Source organism: Mustela nivalis (genome assembly GCF_964662115.1).
Source record: "Mustela nivalis genome assembly, chromosome: 3".
In the NCBI taxonomy this organism is placed as follows: Eukaryota; Metazoa; Chordata; class Mammalia; order Carnivora; family Mustelidae; genus Mustela; species Mustela nivalis.
This window is the reverse complement of record NC_139022.1, coordinates 103,715,804-103,732,351: the sequence shown is the minus strand read 5'-3', so window position 1 is coordinate 103,732,351 and position 16,548 is coordinate 103,715,804. Positions and strand designations below refer to the sequence as shown.

General features: G+C 50.9%; 3 protein-coding genes across 11 annotated transcripts in view; 1 reads left to right on the top strand and 2 right to left on the bottom strand.

The window, feature by feature from the left end:
- Positions 1 to 2,405, top strand: part of LOC309862060 (ankyrin repeat and KH domain-containing protein 1) — a gene marked incomplete at its 3' end in the record, with an annotated part of 132,054 nt that extends 129,649 nt beyond the window's left edge. For all 7 annotated transcript variants that reach the window (XM_082725427.1, XM_082725421.1, XM_082725420.1 and 4 more), the window contains 2 exons: positions 1,732 to 1,905; positions 2,065 to 2,405. In XM_082725427.1, coding sequence (XP_082581553.1) covers positions 1,732 to 1,905; positions 2,065 to 2,068 — 178 coding nt within the window. The remainder of the gene's footprint in view (positions 1 to 1,731; positions 1,906 to 2,064) is intronic.
- Positions 2,406 to 3,364: 959 nt separating this feature from the next.
- Positions 3,365 to 9,949, bottom strand: SRA1 (steroid receptor RNA activator 1). Its single transcript, XM_082725459.1, has 5 exons — positions 9,722 to 9,949; positions 9,470 to 9,595; positions 4,362 to 4,567; positions 3,948 to 4,056; positions 3,365 to 3,793 (listed from the first exon to the last, which is right to left on the bottom strand). Exons 1-5 carry the CDS (start codon positions 9,744 to 9,746, stop codon positions 3,582 to 3,584), a joined length of 678 nt encoding a protein of 225 aa, XP_082581585.1. The 5' UTR covers positions 9,747 to 9,949; the 3' UTR covers positions 3,365 to 3,581.
- On the bottom strand, positions 9,938 to 16,463 carry APBB3 (amyloid beta precursor protein binding family B member 3; the record flags this gene model as incomplete). 3 transcript variants are annotated; one of them, XM_082725455.1, is made up of 12 exons in its annotated part: positions 9,938 to 10,025; positions 12,267 to 12,458; positions 12,594 to 12,709; positions 12,977 to 13,060; positions 13,303 to 13,387; positions 13,528 to 13,642; positions 14,074 to 14,201; positions 14,324 to 14,476; positions 14,722 to 14,782; positions 15,286 to 15,362; positions 15,448 to 15,611; positions 16,355 to 16,463. In XM_082725455.1, the coding sequence occupies 12 exons, from the start codon at positions 16,461 to 16,463 to the stop codon at positions 10,005 to 10,007; spliced, it is 1,305 nt and encodes a 434-aa protein (XP_082581581.1). In that variant the 3' UTR covers positions 9,938 to 10,004. The 3 variants fall into 3 exon arrangements, with proteins under 3 accessions (XP_082581581.1, XP_082581579.1, XP_082581580.1); XM_082725453.1 differs by lacking the exon at positions 9,938 to 10,025 and adding an exon at positions 10,502 to 11,057; XM_082725454.1 differs by lacking the exon at positions 9,938 to 10,025 and adding an exon at positions 10,502 to 11,057 and having other exon boundaries at positions 16,054 to 16,416.
- Between the last annotated feature and the right edge of the window lie 85 nt (positions 16,464 to 16,548).

Here is a 16,548-nt window from a genome sequence, read left to right as displayed (position 1 = left end):
CCCCCTCCTGCAAGATACGACTTTGAACCAGTTTTTAACCTCTCTTTCCTTTCCTCACCTGTACAATGTGGCTAATAATAGTACTTTACTGTCCAAAACTGTTAAGAGAAATGGGTGAATTAACACATGACAGTAACGTGTTAATACCTCCCTGGTCCCCGGCGCCCTGTCCAAACAGTAAATAGTAAATAGCTGAGTGGCTCCAGCTCTCAGAGTCGGACTGGCCTCTATTAAGCCTGGAGGAACGGAAGGCCTGTGCGGGACTGCTTTCAACTCTCCCCTAGTCGGGCTTGCCCCCCCCCCTGTGAGTAAGGCGGGACCGTCGAATTGAGTGACGGCTCGTGGCCCGCCCCGGGCGTGACGTCGTCCTAGTGTTGTTGCTGCGGTCGCACGTGGTCTACCGAGTCTGCTTCAGTGTTAGCTGCGCTCCGCGTCCTCGGCGCCAGCCGATTGCCTTCCTGCTCGTCCCGCTCGCTATGTCCACCTCCACGAGCTGCCCAATTCCCGGGGGCAGGGACCGGCTGCCCGACTGCTACAGCACCACGCCGGGGGGCACGCTATACGCCACTACCCCGGGAGGTCAGCGGGCCGGGCTGGGGGTCCGCGGGCATTGGGCAGGCCGGCGCGTGCGTCCTGCCGCGGGGCGGGAGTGTGGAGGTGCCGGCTTTGGATTCTGTCTGCTGGCCCTTTTGCAGATTGTAGCTTTTGCCGGGCGTGGGTGGGGAATGTTTGGAACCGAAGCCCAGTTCCCTGAAACCTCATAGTAATGCACTGTGGCTTAAAGCCTGGCTTCCGGGTGACTGTGGACTGAAATCCTCACTACGGCCTGGGTTCTGGGGGCCTTGCTTACCCGCCCCTCTCGACTTTGCCGCCTGGAATTAGGAGCCGAAACCCCAGCCGAGCGTGGCATTGGCAGGAAACACCAGGTTTTACAAAGCGGCTTGAGCAGGACTCGGGCAGTTGGGGCCAGGAGCTTTGGGTATCTGCGGCTGGCCGGCTGGCCGGCCAGCTGGCGGGCGGGCGGCTGTTTGGTTGGGCTTGATTGCCTGGGATCTTGAGCTGCTGGGCTCCCGACCCAGGGTTTCCTGCCACGTGGAGGCAGAGGGGAGAGGCAAGAACAGGGTAGGGCCCTTTGAGGACAGAACTGGGGCCAAGTTTCTGTAGGCTGGGGCTGAGCCTGATAGGACTTGGGAGGGGTCAGGATAAGAACAGACTGTCCCTGTGTTTCTTGAGAAAAGCAGCTGTCCGGAGGAACACAGCTTCTTCCTCCAGGGTCTCAGAATCCAGGTGGCAGAAGGGGTGAAACTCCTTCTTACATCTGCTGTTTGGCTTCCTGAGCTAACTGCCTGAAGGACTAACATCCCCAACCCCCAACCAAAGTAGGGAAGGCCCAGAGCCAGCAGAGCCAGACAGGAACAGTGGAAGTACCTGAGTTCTCCCAAGTTTTGTGCTCCTCCTAGAACTGAGACTGCAAGCTTCCCTAAACCAAAAGCCCCTGCCTGGACCAGCTGGGATGCCCCACTTGCTTCGTGGCATGTAGCCACATCTTGGTTAGACATGGTAGTTTTTTAATTTTAAGAGCCCGGAATGCTAGTCACCTGAGATCCCAGCTTGCAGCCCTTTAATACATGGGGAAATGAGTCCCAAGTCCCTAAAAGTCCTGTTTGTGACAACTCCATACAGCTCTGTGCCCAATCTCCACCCTCTTAACTAGTCCCTACCCCTTGACAGGCACGAGGATCATCTACGACCGAAAGTTCCTGCTGGAGTGCAAGAACTCACCCATTGCTCGGACGCCCCCCTGCTGTCTCCCCCAGATTCCCGGGGTCACAACACCTCCAACAGTCCCACCCTCCAAGCTGGAGTTGCTGAAGGAGCAGAAGGAGACAGAGGAAGAGATACCCGGTAAGGAAAGCAGGGCCTAAAATTAAATGCTTTGGATCCAAATGCCCCTGTTAAGTACAGTGGGGGTTTAATGCTGAGACGGGTTTCTGCACTGATGCTAAGCTGGCTGAGTTTGTAGCCCAGCCCAGCAACCAGTCCTCCTCCTTTCTCTTTCTCCAGATGACGCACAATTTGAAATGGACATCTAATCCAGTGCAGATGATCCTGTGTGGAATTAGAGGAATCCCTCATCTCGCTGCTGCCATCACCTCTTCCTGGTGTATTCCAAACACCAGGTGGCCTCATATAATCTGGAAGGGAGGGACTTGTTGGTTTCGGGCCTCCCTTAGTTCTGAGGCAGCTAGACCAGGGATAGGAGTGGGCAACTCACCAAGCCCTTAGCTCTACTTTCCCTTCGGTCTGTAGGTACTCCTCCCAACCCCCAGCCCTCCATTCAAGGGCTAAGGCTGGGACTGAGGGATGGAGTATGTCACTGATTGCTTAGTAAAAGTTCAAAGAAATGCTTTGACTCTGGTGTTCTCCTCAACACTGCCCTTCCTATCTCAGCCACACAGCCAAGGGGCCCAGGAGACCTAGTTAGGATCACAGGTCCCAGGTCCCTTCCAAGCTGTCATTGGGCCCACCTCCAACGGCAATTAGAGCCTAAGGCAGGCTATGGGGGCAGGCTAGAGCAGCCGCCAAACCACAAACAGCAATACCCTGACCCCTGCCAAGGGCTGTTCCAGCCTTTCCAGGAAGCAGCCTTCCTGGAATTGGGCCTCTCCAGGAGCCCCTCCCTATCTATTCCAAAGCAGGAAAAAAGAGGCACTGCCCTAGAGTTTAACCTTCTCCAGTCTCTCCCCCCATGCCTTTTCTGCATCCCACCTGTAAGTATTGTCCCCTATTCCAACACTGAAAGCCTGTATTCTCCCTTCTCAGCCTGATTTGAACCTCTGGTCCCTTCCATCTGGCTCTCTTGTCCTCAGAGGGTTAGAAGAGACGTTAGGGCCCAAAATGAGGTAGCTCATTTGGTGAGTCAGACAGAGTTATGCCCCTACCCCTGACCTTCCCCCAGCCCAAAAAAATTCACAATCCCATATGTCAGCAATCTAGTCTTTTTCTCCTTCAATTTATACCACTATATTCTAATCTCTGTAGCACTGTACATCTCAAAGGTGACAGTGCAAACAGGACAGTCTCCTTTCCTTGAGGGAAAAAATCTCCCCTGCTATTTGAGCCTCTGTTCTTACGCTGAAATGAAATTATCCAAAAATAGAGATACTCAGCCCAGCAAGTAATGTGTGTTTCTGTCTATTTGAGGGGGGAGGTGGCAGACAGTAACTGGTCATGCTTCTTAGCAAAGCCATTAATGCTGAATGGAAGGAGAGAGGTTTTTAGGGTAAACAGGGAGCAAGGCAGTCAAAGACATAACAAGCAACTTGTTTGGCACAAGAAGGGCTTCTCTCTCCTACCCAGGGCCCACTATTAAGATGTTTTTATTGAAATGCATATGTTATGGGTAACAGGTGACTTCCCTGTGGCCCAGGTGGCTGACACCTCTTCCCCCAGAGATGGGTGGATGAGGCCAAGGATCACAAGGAGGCAGACAGTCTCCCAAATGGTAAGAGGGAGCCAGGTGAGAGAAGGCCTCTGTGCCAAGGCATAGGGAATGGTGTGAGGTGAGTCAGGATCCAGGATTATGGAGCCTCTTGGACACCTGGTATTGTCTGGTTCTCCTCAGCTGTGGCTGTAGATTTCTCTTCATTGGCCTCTTCCTCTGAAGACAGATTCCTCTTTTCTGCAATTAATCTTTTAACTCCCACCATCCACTGGCTGACCTCAGTTACATGGTCAACCATGAGTGAGCGGTGAATGTCATCTGCTGTATCCCACTGGTGACTTGAAAGCTCTGAGGAAAGAGAGGAGGTAAACCAGCAGCTTGGGGCAAAAGACCTAGCTCTCCGTCCTCTCATCCCAACCAGTCAGAATCTGAGCATCTCTTCCAGCTCAGCCATCCACGACAAGGTGAGGGAGCTAGGCTATATGGAAAGACCTACCCATACCTTGCACCAGCAGAGCCATCCTCTTCTTCACAGGCACTGACAGCTTCCCTCCAACCCACTGTTCCCGCAGCAGAGCCAGGCGTCGGCTGATGTCATCACATACTTGCTTCTAAGAGACAGAAGCCCCTCCAAGTCAGCCCTGCTAGCCCAACAGGGGAGGGGAAAGGCAGCACCAAACAGGAAGTAGACCCACCTTCTCTGGCCCAGAGAAACACATTAAGAATTAATATGTTAATTAGTAAAGAGGCCCCACTGAGAAAACTTACAGCTCTCCTCCCAAGAAAAACGTATATATGGCTAGAATTTTAAATCTCCGCATTTCTCAGATCCTCAGAAATTCATTCTGTAGTGCTACTTTACAAGAAAAAGAACCATAGTCCTTTTATCCCCCACTGGCATGCCAAGATGGATTACTTTTGTGTGGCCACGGCAGTCCTCCAGTGCCTCTTCCAAAGGTTTGAGCACATCTTCCAGCAAAGTTTCAGCTTCGATGACTGGGAAATTTGTTGGTTCTGCACTGGAGGCAGGACAGTTCCCGGTGGGTGGAGGCCCAAGAGCCTTAATGGAAGGAGGTGGAGGTCCCATTGGAGGAGGCCCGGGAGAAGTCTGTGAGGTGGAGACTGAAAAGGTAAAGCAGAATCAAGCAAATATGGCTGAAACAGGTAAAAAGCTCAATTCTAACTTCATCCCTTCTAGAAGACTATTCTCTGGGACAACTCATTCACTCAAAAATACATACATATTTATGGGCGCCTGGGTGGCTCAGTGGGTTAAGCCGCTGCCTTCGGCTCAGGTCATGGTCTCAGGGTCCTGGGATCGAGTCCCACATCGGGCTCTCTGCTCAGCAGGGAGCCTGCTTCCCTCTCTCTCTCTCTCTCTGCCTGCCTCTCTCTCCATCTACTTGTGATCTTTCTCTGTCAAATAAATAAAATCTTAAAAAAAAAAAAAAACATATTTATGAAGTCTCTACCGTGTGCCAGACAATGTGAAAGGCAGCAGAGACAGAGTAGTAAACCAGATGGATTACGTTCCTGACCTTGGAACAGAAATTCTAGGGAAAGAAAACACACACACACACACACGAAAATTACCAAGTTATGTTGCATGCTACAAAGAAAATATGATGTAATAAAGAGAAATAGTAAGGCACCTGGGTGGCTCAGTCAGTTAAGCCATGGAATCTTGATTTTGGCTTAGGTCACTTTTTCACGGTTGTGAGAGGGAGCCCCAAGCCAGGCTCCACACTCAGCATGGAGTCAGCTTGCTTGGGATTCTCTCTTCCTCTCCCTCTGTCCCTCCACAACTCATGCAATTCTAGCACACACTCTCTCTCAAAATAAATAAAATCTTTGAGAAGGGGATATAGTACAGGGAACCACCTAGACTGTGTGTTCAAGGAAGGCCTTCTGAGGTTGACTAATACATTTATCCTTGCTCACCCACTATGTGGCATTTGGCAGGTTAACCTCCGGGCTTGGGCTCCTTTTCTATAAAATGGGGATCTCATGGTAGGAGCACTTACGTCACAATATTGCAGTGATGACTAAGAATATAGGTGCAACTGCCAGATTACTGTATAGCAAAATGTTCAGTTCACAAAGTTAATAGCTAGTAGATGAGGCAGATGCAGCCACAAAGAATCATGTACTGGGCAGAGGTAAGAGCAGTGCCTAAGAACCAGGGTAAGTCCTGACTTGTTCAAGTTACACAGACCAGCCCTGTCTGGCTGGAAATTATTAACACTGCAGAAAGCAGTATTAGTTATCTCTGGAGAAGCAAGCAGGAGTCCAGGCCATATAGGGCTTTGGAGGCGTTTGGTCTTGAGCCTAATGGTAATGGGAAGCCACTGTAAGCTTATAAAAGCAGGGGATAATGTGACTAGACTTGTTTTTTTAAGACATTTACTCTCTAGGGTCTGTGAAAAATAGATGAGAACAGGTCAAGAATGGTAGGCATGGACAGTAGTTGGGAAGTTAATGGAGTAGTCCGGGAAAGAGAACCCTGGAATGGACTATAGAGAAAGCAGATGAAGTGAAACGGAGTGGTCTGAGATTTATTTAGGAGGAGGAAGCAACCGGACTTTATGGATTTCGAGTGAGGGAGAGAGGAGTCAAGGATGACTCTTGGTTTTTGCCTATAGTAATGGGATGGTGGAAAGCACTATGAAAAAAGAAAAGTCATTTGATTCTAGGCATCAACATTCACACGGATGAGTATTTCATCTTCTTGTTTGGCCTCTCAAGTTTAAGCTCCTCACCTTCAATGATGATTTTTCCCACCTTTCCTCAACCTTTCACTCCTCTCTGCCTTGTTCTTAACACTGTACCATCTCCAAAACCTCTGTCCTTCCAGCCCAATCAATCAGTTTTTCATGCATTAAAATCACTCCCTTATAGACACTCTTACCTCACTTTATCCCCTCCCCTCATCCCACTTCCCTGGTAAACCCAACTTGCCCACACTTGTTAGAAGGAAAGACAGAACCATGCTATTGAGTCACACTTTAAATTCTTGGGTACAGATACTAAAAGGTATCCACCACTGCCTGGAATTCTGATCCTTTGCCTCATTTTTCCATTCTTCAGAACTCTTCTCACATTTTCTCTCTGAATTTTTGACTTCTTCCCCTACTTTTCCTTTCCCTGGATTCTACATCCAACGCTGCCTCATATTTCACTGAGAAAAGGTAGGTAATTAAACAGGAACTCTCATCTCCTCACCAACAGTTCTACTAATCTGCTTGTACCTGGGGCCACGTTCCTTCCTCTAATGGATGAAAGATTCTTGCTCCTATCAGAGACCATCTTTCCAGCTATACTAATGCCAGCCTCTTCTCTAGGCTTCTCTCCTGCAGCTACCCTGTTTTCCTGTCCCACCAGTTCTCCCACTAGAGAATCATCCCATCAACATACAGACATGCTCTAGTGTTTACCACCTTAAAAACAAAATCCTCCCTTACCTCCCATTTCATCCTTAGGCATAGCCTCATTTCTGTCTCACAGCAGGATTTCTTCAATGAGCTATATAGTGTATAGTCTCTCTACTTTTTACATTCTCTTCTCCACCCATCCAGCTGCGTTTCTACTCTCATTACTCCATAGACTACTTCTGTGGTAACCACGCTGGTTACCACATTATCACAATTTAGTTCAGCAAAGCCAAGGTCCCTTTTCTCTATCTATCCTGACCTCTCAGCATCATCCATCATGGTTGGTTGAGTCAAAATTTTACTAAGTAAATTTCACTTTTCTTGCTACTTTAGCAATTTGTCAAGCCCCTTTAGTAATTCCTTTTCTGCTAGGGAGCCTTAGGGCTCCATCTTGAACCCCCTTTAGGCCTCTATCCACACATTCTTAAGTAACTTTATTCAAGCCCACAACATCAAACATAATCCATACAATCAAGACTCATTTCTGTAATTCTGGCCTAGACCTCTCCTCCCCACAGTAGCAGCCCAAATTTTAACATGTCCAAGACAAAACTTGCTTTTACCCTCCCCTCAAACTTATATTGCCCCCCCCCATTCCCTCGTTTCCCATACCTATGAACAATACCAGCCAGTTCCTCAAGCGAAAAGTCTGTTATATTGATTCTTTCTCTCACCTATATCTGTTCCTACTGACTGCCTCAGTAACATATGCCACATCCACCCAATTTCTACTACCTCTATACTCCCCCTCTTGTCCAAATCATTGTTAAATCTTGCTCATGTTACTGAAATAGCCTTTTTTTTGTTTAAGATTTTATTCATTTATTTGACAGACAGAGGTCACAAGTAGGCAGAGAGGCAGGCACAGAGAGAGAGGGGAGAGGAAGCAGGCTCCCTGCTGAGCAGAAAGCCCAATGTGGGGCTCGATCCCAGGACCCGGAGATCATGACCTGAGCCTAAGGCAAAGGCTCAACCCACTGAGCCACCCAGGCACCCCTGAAATAGCCTCTTAACTTGCCTTTTCACATTTTCACTAAAATCTTTTTTTTCATATAGCAGGCACAGTGATCTTTTTTTTTTTTTGACAGAGATCACAAGTAGGCAGAGAGGCAGGCAGAGAGAGAGGAGGAAGCAGGCTCCCTGCTGAGCAGAGAGCCCAATGTGGGGCTCAATCCCAGGACCCTGGGATCATGACCTGAGCCGAAGGCAGAGGCTTTAACCCACTGAGCCACCCAGGCGCCCCCACAGTGATCTTTTTTAAGATGTACATCAGTCACTGTTTCTCAGGCTGGGGAGATTCTTGCCCCCAGGGGCAAATGTCCAGAGGTGCTTTTGGCTGCCACAACTGGGTGAATGCTACTGGCATCTCGTGGGTAGAAACCAGGAGTGCTACAAATATACTACAAGGTACAGGACAGTTCCTCACCACAAAGAATTATCTGGCCCAAAATGTCAGTCATGCCAAGATTATGAGACCCTGGTTTGTGGGGCATCTGTGTGGCTCAGTTAAGCATCCAAATCTTGATTTCGGTTCAGGTCATGATCTCTCAGGGTCATAAGATTGAGCCCCCATATCAGGCTCTGTTCTAGGCATGCAGCCTGCTTGGGAATCTCACTTCCTCTGCAGTGTAAGTACTGATAACAGAGGGGTGCTGAAAAAGCTAAATCTGAGCCCCTTTTGGGGGGCCATGGCTTCAGTTGTTCACGCAGGACATGCTCAGAAATAAAGATATCCCTCTACTTTAAACTTTTCAATGGCTTCCAACTTTACCCAGATTAAAATACAAACTTCCTTATCATGCTTTATAAAATCTGCTATGATCTGGCCCCTGCCTATCCTCAGATTGTAACTTCTCTACCTCACCCACTGTCCTCTGGCCATTAGGTATTCCTTCAGTCTCTGAATTTGCCAAACTTGTTCTCAGCGCCTTTGCACTGTTTACTGCGTATGGGATGCTCTTGCACCTGATCTTTGCTGGGCTAGGTTTTAACCATTTAGCTTAAATGTCAGCTCCTCAGCCAACTTAGTTACAAAGTCACTCTTGCATTACCTTGTTTTCTCTGCAGAGCTCTTACCACTACTTAATCTATTTCCAAAGCTAGAGTATAGCCTAGCTTTGGAGACAGACATGAAAATAGAAACCTTTTTGTCTTGTTCACTGCTGTCTAGTTTGCCCTCAAGCAGTGCCTGGCTCAGAGATGCTCAGTGGATAACACTGACTGGATGAATGAATGAACACATTAAGTCTGGATCTTAACAGACAACCAAATGAAGAGGTAGCACAAGACAAATGAATATATAGATATGCTATCCAGGTTAGAAATAAAATATGGAAACAATTTGGGAATAAAAACTATTAAAAAACCATGGGTCTGGATGAGTTCACCTACATAGAAAGCAGAGAGATTCTACTGAAACTTAACCATTTATTGACAGAGGCAGCAGAGAAGGAGCCGGGAAAAGGGCCTGCCCTGTGCCCCTTTATGGAGCTCCTTTCAGAGAGACCTCAGAGGAGCAAAAAGAGCCCTCGGGCCAAGTTTATCCCTGGCACCGCCCTCTCGGCGGGTGTCCGCACACAGGGGCCCCACGCACCTCTGGGGGAGCCATCCTGGGGAGCGGCGACCCTCTTGGTGAGCGGCGTGCGCTTGGGTCCACCAGCCAGGGTCTGCAGCCCGTAGGAGAACTGCGGGGGATCATTCCAGCCACGCTCCTTGTTGCCTGCCGGAGTGAGGGGACATGTGAAGCGAGCCCTGGAGAGACGAAGGCTCCACCCCCCGTGCAATAATTGCCCTCAGCATGGGTAGGGGGACGACCCAGCGACCCCAGGCCACCAGCCGTGCTCACCCGGCTTCACATACAGCTCCGCCATCTCCACTTCCGCAAGGCCAGCGGCGCAGCGCGTCACTTCCGGGGCGGCCGTTCACCCGAGCGGGTGCCACCCCCGGGCCAGCTGGTTGCCAGGAGCCCGTTTCGTCGTATGGCTGTTCAGAAATCCCGGGAGGAGCCGCTGTGGGAACGCTGCCGCAGCTCCCTAAAGTACTCGAAATCTCCAGCTAATGAGGCATCGGGGCCCTGATCACAAGGCACCGAAAGAGGCTGTTTTCCAAAAGGCGGCGGTCTAGGAGTCCTAATCCCCTGCAGGTTCAAACTGTCACAGTTGTTCTCAGGAGTAAATTATAACCACCAGAAACTCCTGCCCCACAAATGTCCCTGTGTGATCTAGCCAGGTGGAACTCTAGAAACTCACCTCTGTCTACGGCCCTGCACATTTATACTCTAGGCTCAGTAACTAGTGTTGATTTCCTTTCAGTACTTAGGTCAGGTTAAGAATCTCACTGGAGCCTCCACAACCCTGAGATTGCCTAGTTGTACTACCTATTATCTTCTACCTCATTTAACGCTTGTTCATCTCCCCTTCTGAAGGTGGAACCCGTATTTTATATCCACACTGTCTAGCACACAGACCTCAGAAAATACATTTGTTGAAAGAATGAAATCAGATTTACACCACACCAAGTCCTCATGTGACTACAGGCAGCCACCAACACCAAGCAGACACAGACACTCACCTCACACAGGTGTTAACCCCCAACCCTGTCCCAGGCCCAATATACTCACACCCTGTGAGGTCACTGAGGGATTTTTATTTGTACTGATTTTGCTATAAAGTGTTGCTGAGGTAGAGCCAACTGTCCAGGGCCAAACAGGGGCAAGGAACACAGGGACCCAGGGAGAGGACAGCCAGGGGCCTGGGTTGTGGTGCAGGGCCTCTCAGTCATCCCTATAAACATTTAATAAACTGGGCAATAAAGAGAGGGTAGGCAAGAGCCAGAGGAGCAGGCAGAGAAGGCTTCAAGGAGTGAGAGGCTACAGGCCCCTGGAGAATGAAGGGGTACAGAGTTGGGTATGGACCCAGAGCCTCCTTACCCAGTCCTGGATTAATTTAGGGCATATGGAGCAGAGAGGGCTTCAGGCGAAAGGCATCAAGAAAAGAGAAGACACCCCGCTTTCGAGGGGCTGCCCCTGCACCCCCAACCCCTCCTTTGAGCAGGGGGAGTGGCAGGGGACCTCCTGGGGAATCCACGGAGCTGGTCCGCTTGAGCCGCAGGCGGGCACGGGCCTGGGCACCCCAGGCCTTGCCTCGAGCTGCAGAGGCCACAAGACACTTCTGGTACTGAACCTAGGGAAAAGGGGAATGTGAGGATCCAGCTCCTTTCTGCCCCTGGACTCCCTGAAAGCTTCTGCAGAACAGGCAACTGGCCATGGCTTCAGTCTGGTAGTCGAATAAAGCTGGTAGTCGGCCCCAACTGGAGCCCCTACAGCATTCCCAGGGAACTCAATAACAGAAACAGAAAATTTGACATTTACTGAGCATTTAAGGAGAGCTGGACACTGTGCTACATGCTTCACATAACCTAACTTAATCCAAAGTTATTTATGAGGTGTTCTCACCATTTTGCAAATGGCGAAATTTTGGTTCAGAGATTATACATGACTTGCCCAAGGTCACCTAGGCAAAAAAATGATAGAACTGGAATTCAAACTTACCTATAATATACCTTAAGTTGTCTTCCTGATCCACAAACTTAAATTCACTGCTCAAAACCTTTCAATGGCTCAGAGTGACTTGGAACAAGTAAACTCATGACCACAATCTCTAAGTTCTTCCATGACTGGATGTTTTTCTCTGCCCCCATCTCTCACTTCATCTGTTCCTCCAGATACACTAGATTCTTTTAGAAGAATCTTCACAACTGGGCGTCCTTGTATTTGGCACACCTTCTGTCCCAATCCCCTTTACCTAACTTCTTCCTCAGACCTTCAACTCTCAGCTATCAACTCTTCCAGGTGGCCTTCAGGAATGGGCAGTCTCCTCCATCTTCCTGTGGAGTACAACTGCCTTCTGGTCTGTCTCTGATCTAACCTGAGTGTTCTGTGAGGGATCAAGTATGGTGCCTGGTACCCTGCAGGCACTCACGTTTGTTAAGGAAAGAGTAAGATGAATTCAGACTGCAAGCATCCCACATTCCAATACCCACAGATGTCAGGAAATAACCTGAGACAAACAGGAGAAATAGTGCGCACCCTACTGCGAACAGCCCCTACACAATTCAGCTGAATGTTAAAATTTGTATGTGCTGACCCAGTATCAGAGGTTCTGCTATTTTAAGAGAAATAGGAATAGCAATTAAGACATGAAATGTTCTAGCTCTAAACTAACTCGAACTTATTAAAAACAGCATGAGGGCCAAATAAAAGAGCAGTTTACTACAATCAGCCCTGGGATTACTCGTTTGTGATTTCTGGAGGTTGCCAATCCTAAGCCCCAGTCACCAGTACAGAGCAGCTGCAGGGCAAACCCACCTACCCATTCCCACCCAAAACTCACCATGCAAGCCGCCTGCACAGCTTCAGAGAGTCCCCCTGCGTGGGGCTGGCACCAGAAGGCTGCACACTGGAAGCTCTGACGGCCCAGGTCAGCAATGAGGCCAAAGGTGTGAGGGTCACGGCCAACGCCAATGAAGGTCACGAGGCGCACGGGGCACTGCCATAGTGGTTCCTCCTCTGCGCCAGCTTCTGCCTGCCCATACCAGGCCTGGTCACTAGAGGACCGGGGACTGGCTGGACCCAGTGAGCTCTTCCAATAGCATGCAATGAGCCCCTCAGCATCCCTCCCACCCCCTCCATAGCCCCCAACTTCACCTTCTTCTGGTACCTGAATGCGATGTGCAGTCATTAGAGAGTCAGACACACTGAGCATGGCAGGGACCCAGGAATCCTGATCTCCCCGGGTGGTGAGGGTACCAATGGCCTCATTCAGCACGTCCATGCCTGGGGGGGACATGCCCACCATAATGTCTCCCAGGCATAAAGAAAGAAGGGATCTGCAGGGAGTGTCTAGGCCCCTCTCACTGACTTGGGATTCAGAGAGATGGCAAGGGAAGGGTGGGGCTGGGTTTAGAATCCTGAGTTGGGAAGGATGGCACATTCTAGACCAGACAGGGCCATGAGAGCACTCTGAGAAATGATGGTAGATCCTACCATACCCACCTTCCCCAACCTCATGTAGCCCACCTCCTCAGCCAGCTCAGTCCTCACCCATGGCTTTGTTGACTGGCAAGGTCCCCATGTACAGTGCCTCATACTTCTGAGCAGCCTGACTCACTGCATCCAGCAGCTCCACTGAAACACACACACAGCAAGTTGGCCTGGACACTCTCTCAATGATGCCCTCACCCACCCTTCTGAGAACTGGAGACAGAAGAAAGAAGGCCATGGATGCTCCTTCAATTCAGTTTGGGATCCCTGGAACCAGTACACATCAGAAGTCCCGCATCTCCAGGGAAGGACTAAACAACAATTAAGCAACCCAGACTTTCACGGAAGTAGCCCCTTACTATAATGGAGGACCTTCCTCCCCATACCTTGCCGTGGTAGGTCTTCAGGGGAGATGGGGTCTAGGGAGGAGCAAGGGGAATCACCATTGACACCCACTCGCTCTGACAAGATCTGAAACACAAAGCAACCAGCAGGAGATTAAGGGAGAGGGGAACTGAGGTTAAAGCAGCCAATACTTCCCTGACCCAACCACCTTGGAAGCTTCACACCAGCTCCATACCCTCATTCCCTGCCCCACTCTTGGCTCTTACCTGGGCACAGAGCCCATGCAGGGCACTGGCAATGGCCTTGGCAGGGACATCACAGCGAAACACATGGCACTTGAGCATACAGCTGTCTTTGTCACCCGCCACAAAAGCGAAGTCCCTGGCAGGGTCAGAGATGGGGCTGGGGCAGGAGCAGAGACTGGGGTAGGGTAGAGGCTGGTAGGAAAAGGGACCTGTAGTGTCTGCAGGAGACTGGAAAGTCAGGCAAGGAACATGGTGGGGATAGAATCGGGAGGTCAGGGCTGGGGTTCAAGGCACTAGGCTGTCACTCACCTGTCACTGTTCCGGAAGCATGTGGGAGCACAGGAGAGAATCAGCCCAGCCTCTCAGGCTCTCCCCCATCCGTCCCTGCTGAGCTGGGCCCACCCTCCCCAACCAGAGCTGGACCAGGCAGGGGAGGCAGAGCTTGGGTCCATGTCAGAGGATCTGTGTCCAGGGGTTCAAGTACAGAGGATCAGCATCAGTGGGGATCACAGCCTGCAGGAGGGAGGGAGGAGCAACTCTCACTTGGGGGGATGAAGGGGTCCTCACCGGCCCTTGGAGCTGCCCACACCCCACACACGGATGTGCACCAGAGGTTGGCAGTGGATCAGACTATGGTCCAGAGGATTCACCAGGCTCATGGCATCCTTCTTTAGGATCATCAGCATGTTCTGGCCCTGCAAAGGAAAGGTCAGTCCAGAACTCAGATGAAGGCAGCTGCCACCAAGAACAGGCAATTCAGCAATGACTCTCTCTGTTAGGCCCTGGGCTGAATCCCTTAAAGGGCCAGCCAGCTCACCTCGCCCCAGGCACCATCTGGGGGCTGGCTGCGGCTACGGCTGCGAGTCTGGGCCAGTTGCTGGATGCAGTTATTGACTGCAATACTGCTCTTTCCTGGTACCAGATCCTCTTCGGGTACCTCTACCCAACCCAGGGAGTGGACTGCAAAGCACTGATGGGTTAGGGGAAAGGACAGGAGATGAGAGAGTGGAGGCAGATGTGGAAGTGGAACAGGAGGTAAGAGTAGGATGGCAGATGTCGTGGGTTCCACACACATAAACCTTCTGGTACCCACTCCTTTCACCCTTCATCACCTCTTCTCAGCCCAGTCCCACCCCTAACCTGTCCCTTGGAACGATCCAGAACAATCCACCACCTCCAAAACCATTTCTTGGGCCCTCAGGCCCAAGACACTACCTTAGCCCCTGGCTCCATGCTCTGGATGTAGGATTCCTCACCATACCAGGACAGAGAGTTCCTGGAAGAGAGCAGAGCTTGTAAAGTGACCACTTTTCCTACACAAGGGACAGTAGGGAAGCCCTGGCTAAGCAATGGGCATGAAATGTGGGATAAGACCCAGAACACAGTACCCCAAATACAAAACCAGAGTGGGAGAGGGCCCACGACATATTAAATAAATGTAATACGGAGAGTGGTTTATATTCAAACAAAAACTCAAAACTTAGAACATAGAATAAAAGTTGCAAACGGGGAACAGGATCCAAAACATGGACCAGAACCCCAAACTGAGACAAGACTCTCTAAAACACAGGGCAGGCACTCCCATGGAATGAGCTTAGTACAGTGGCCAAGATCTAGAACACGATTTACCAGTACCCAGAATAGGAAAGAACACAGAGTCTTAACTCAAGAAATGAGACAGAACCAAGAACCTGGGCTTAAAGGCAGAATGAGTCCAGTTGCATCCCTGAATGCCATGGAACCCTAAGTCTTTCATTTGGCCTGGCCTATCCCTGTTACCTGCGGTCCAGTGAGCTCTCCAGGCTGGAGAAGGATCTCCCCTTGGGGGGCCGAAGTCCCCAAATCCCCTCTGTCCTCTGTAAAGAGGGAACTAAGTCAGAGTGGCGGCAGCAGGCCTAGATCCACGTGGGGGCTCAGCCTCTCTCCTTGCACTCCACCTACCGTGCCTGGGTCCTCTCCATCTCCTGTTTCCCAGGTTGGGCGCTGCCACTGGGTGCTGCCACTGGGTACATGCCAATAGTAAGTACCCGCAGCATCGCGTATCTTCCTCCAGCCAGGGGGCAGTCCTGGCTCCCCCTCAAGACTCTGGTCCCCCCACAAGTCATCTACAGGAACATGGGATGGGGAAAGGAATCACAGGATTGGAGAGGAAAGGCATATTGGTGGGTTCAGAATAACCCTGACAGAAGCCTCCCTCCGGGGCTCCCAGATGGCTCAATCCGTTAAGCTGCAGCCTTCGGCTCAGGTCATGATCTCAGTGTCCTGGAATCAGCCCCACGTGGGGCTTCCAGCTTAGCAGGGAGCCTGCTTTTCCCTTTCCTCTCTGCTTGTGCTTTCTCTCTCAGATTAATAAATTAAAATAAAAAAATAAAAGAACCCTCCCTCCATCCCAAACGGGATAATCCTTAGGATGGAGGGCCAGGAGGTCCTTTAGAGTGCAAAGATCCAGGGTTCATTTATCCCCTGGTCCTCACCCTGAGATACACCCCGTCAACTCCCTCATTCCCCCTCAACACCCATCCTCCCATCGGGCCCCTCCGTGCACACCATCGCAGTTGACCAGAATGATGGCCAGCATGTAATCCTTGCCCAGCATAGCCCCGACCGCGTTCCCGCCGGCTTCTGCCGGCCCGCAATCTCAGCCCAGCTCGACCTCTGGAGCTGCTGCGCCCACAAGCCCAGCCTCTCTGCGCTGGCCAGGCCAACGGGCTTGGGTAAGAGCCGGATCTCAGGGGCGGGAGAGGACAAGCCTAAGGAGCACCGCCCGCCAAGGGGTGGCGCGTGTAAACAGGCCTCTGGATCGCCAACCGGGTCCGTGTTTCCGAGCGTGGCTCCGGGAAAGACGCACCGACGCCAACGCCCCCGCTGACATCACGGCGCAACTGTGAGCTCATCAAGGGACGGACGACCAGAAAGACGAACGTGCGCAGGGCGCCCATGTGTATCAGTGAGCTCATCGCGTCCGGGTCGTGTGAGCGCGGACACACAAATTGTGTCGCGCCGGACGGGTCACGTGAGAGTACGTGAAAGAATGAGACCACG

Bases quoted from the DNA above. Each gene is read 5' to 3' on its own strand.
- SRA1 (XM_082725459.1), bottom strand. From the start codon at position 9,746: ATGGCGGAGCTGTATGTGAAGCCGG. The intron at 9,596-9,721 runs GTGAGCACGGCT...TCACTCCGGCAG, and splicing joins GGAGCTGTATGTGAAGCCGG to GCAACAAGGAGCGTGGCTGG. The intron at 3,794-3,947 runs GTATGGGTAGGT...CTCTTTCCTCAG, and splicing joins GATGGCTCTGCTGGTGCAAG to AGCTTTCAAGTCACCAGTGG.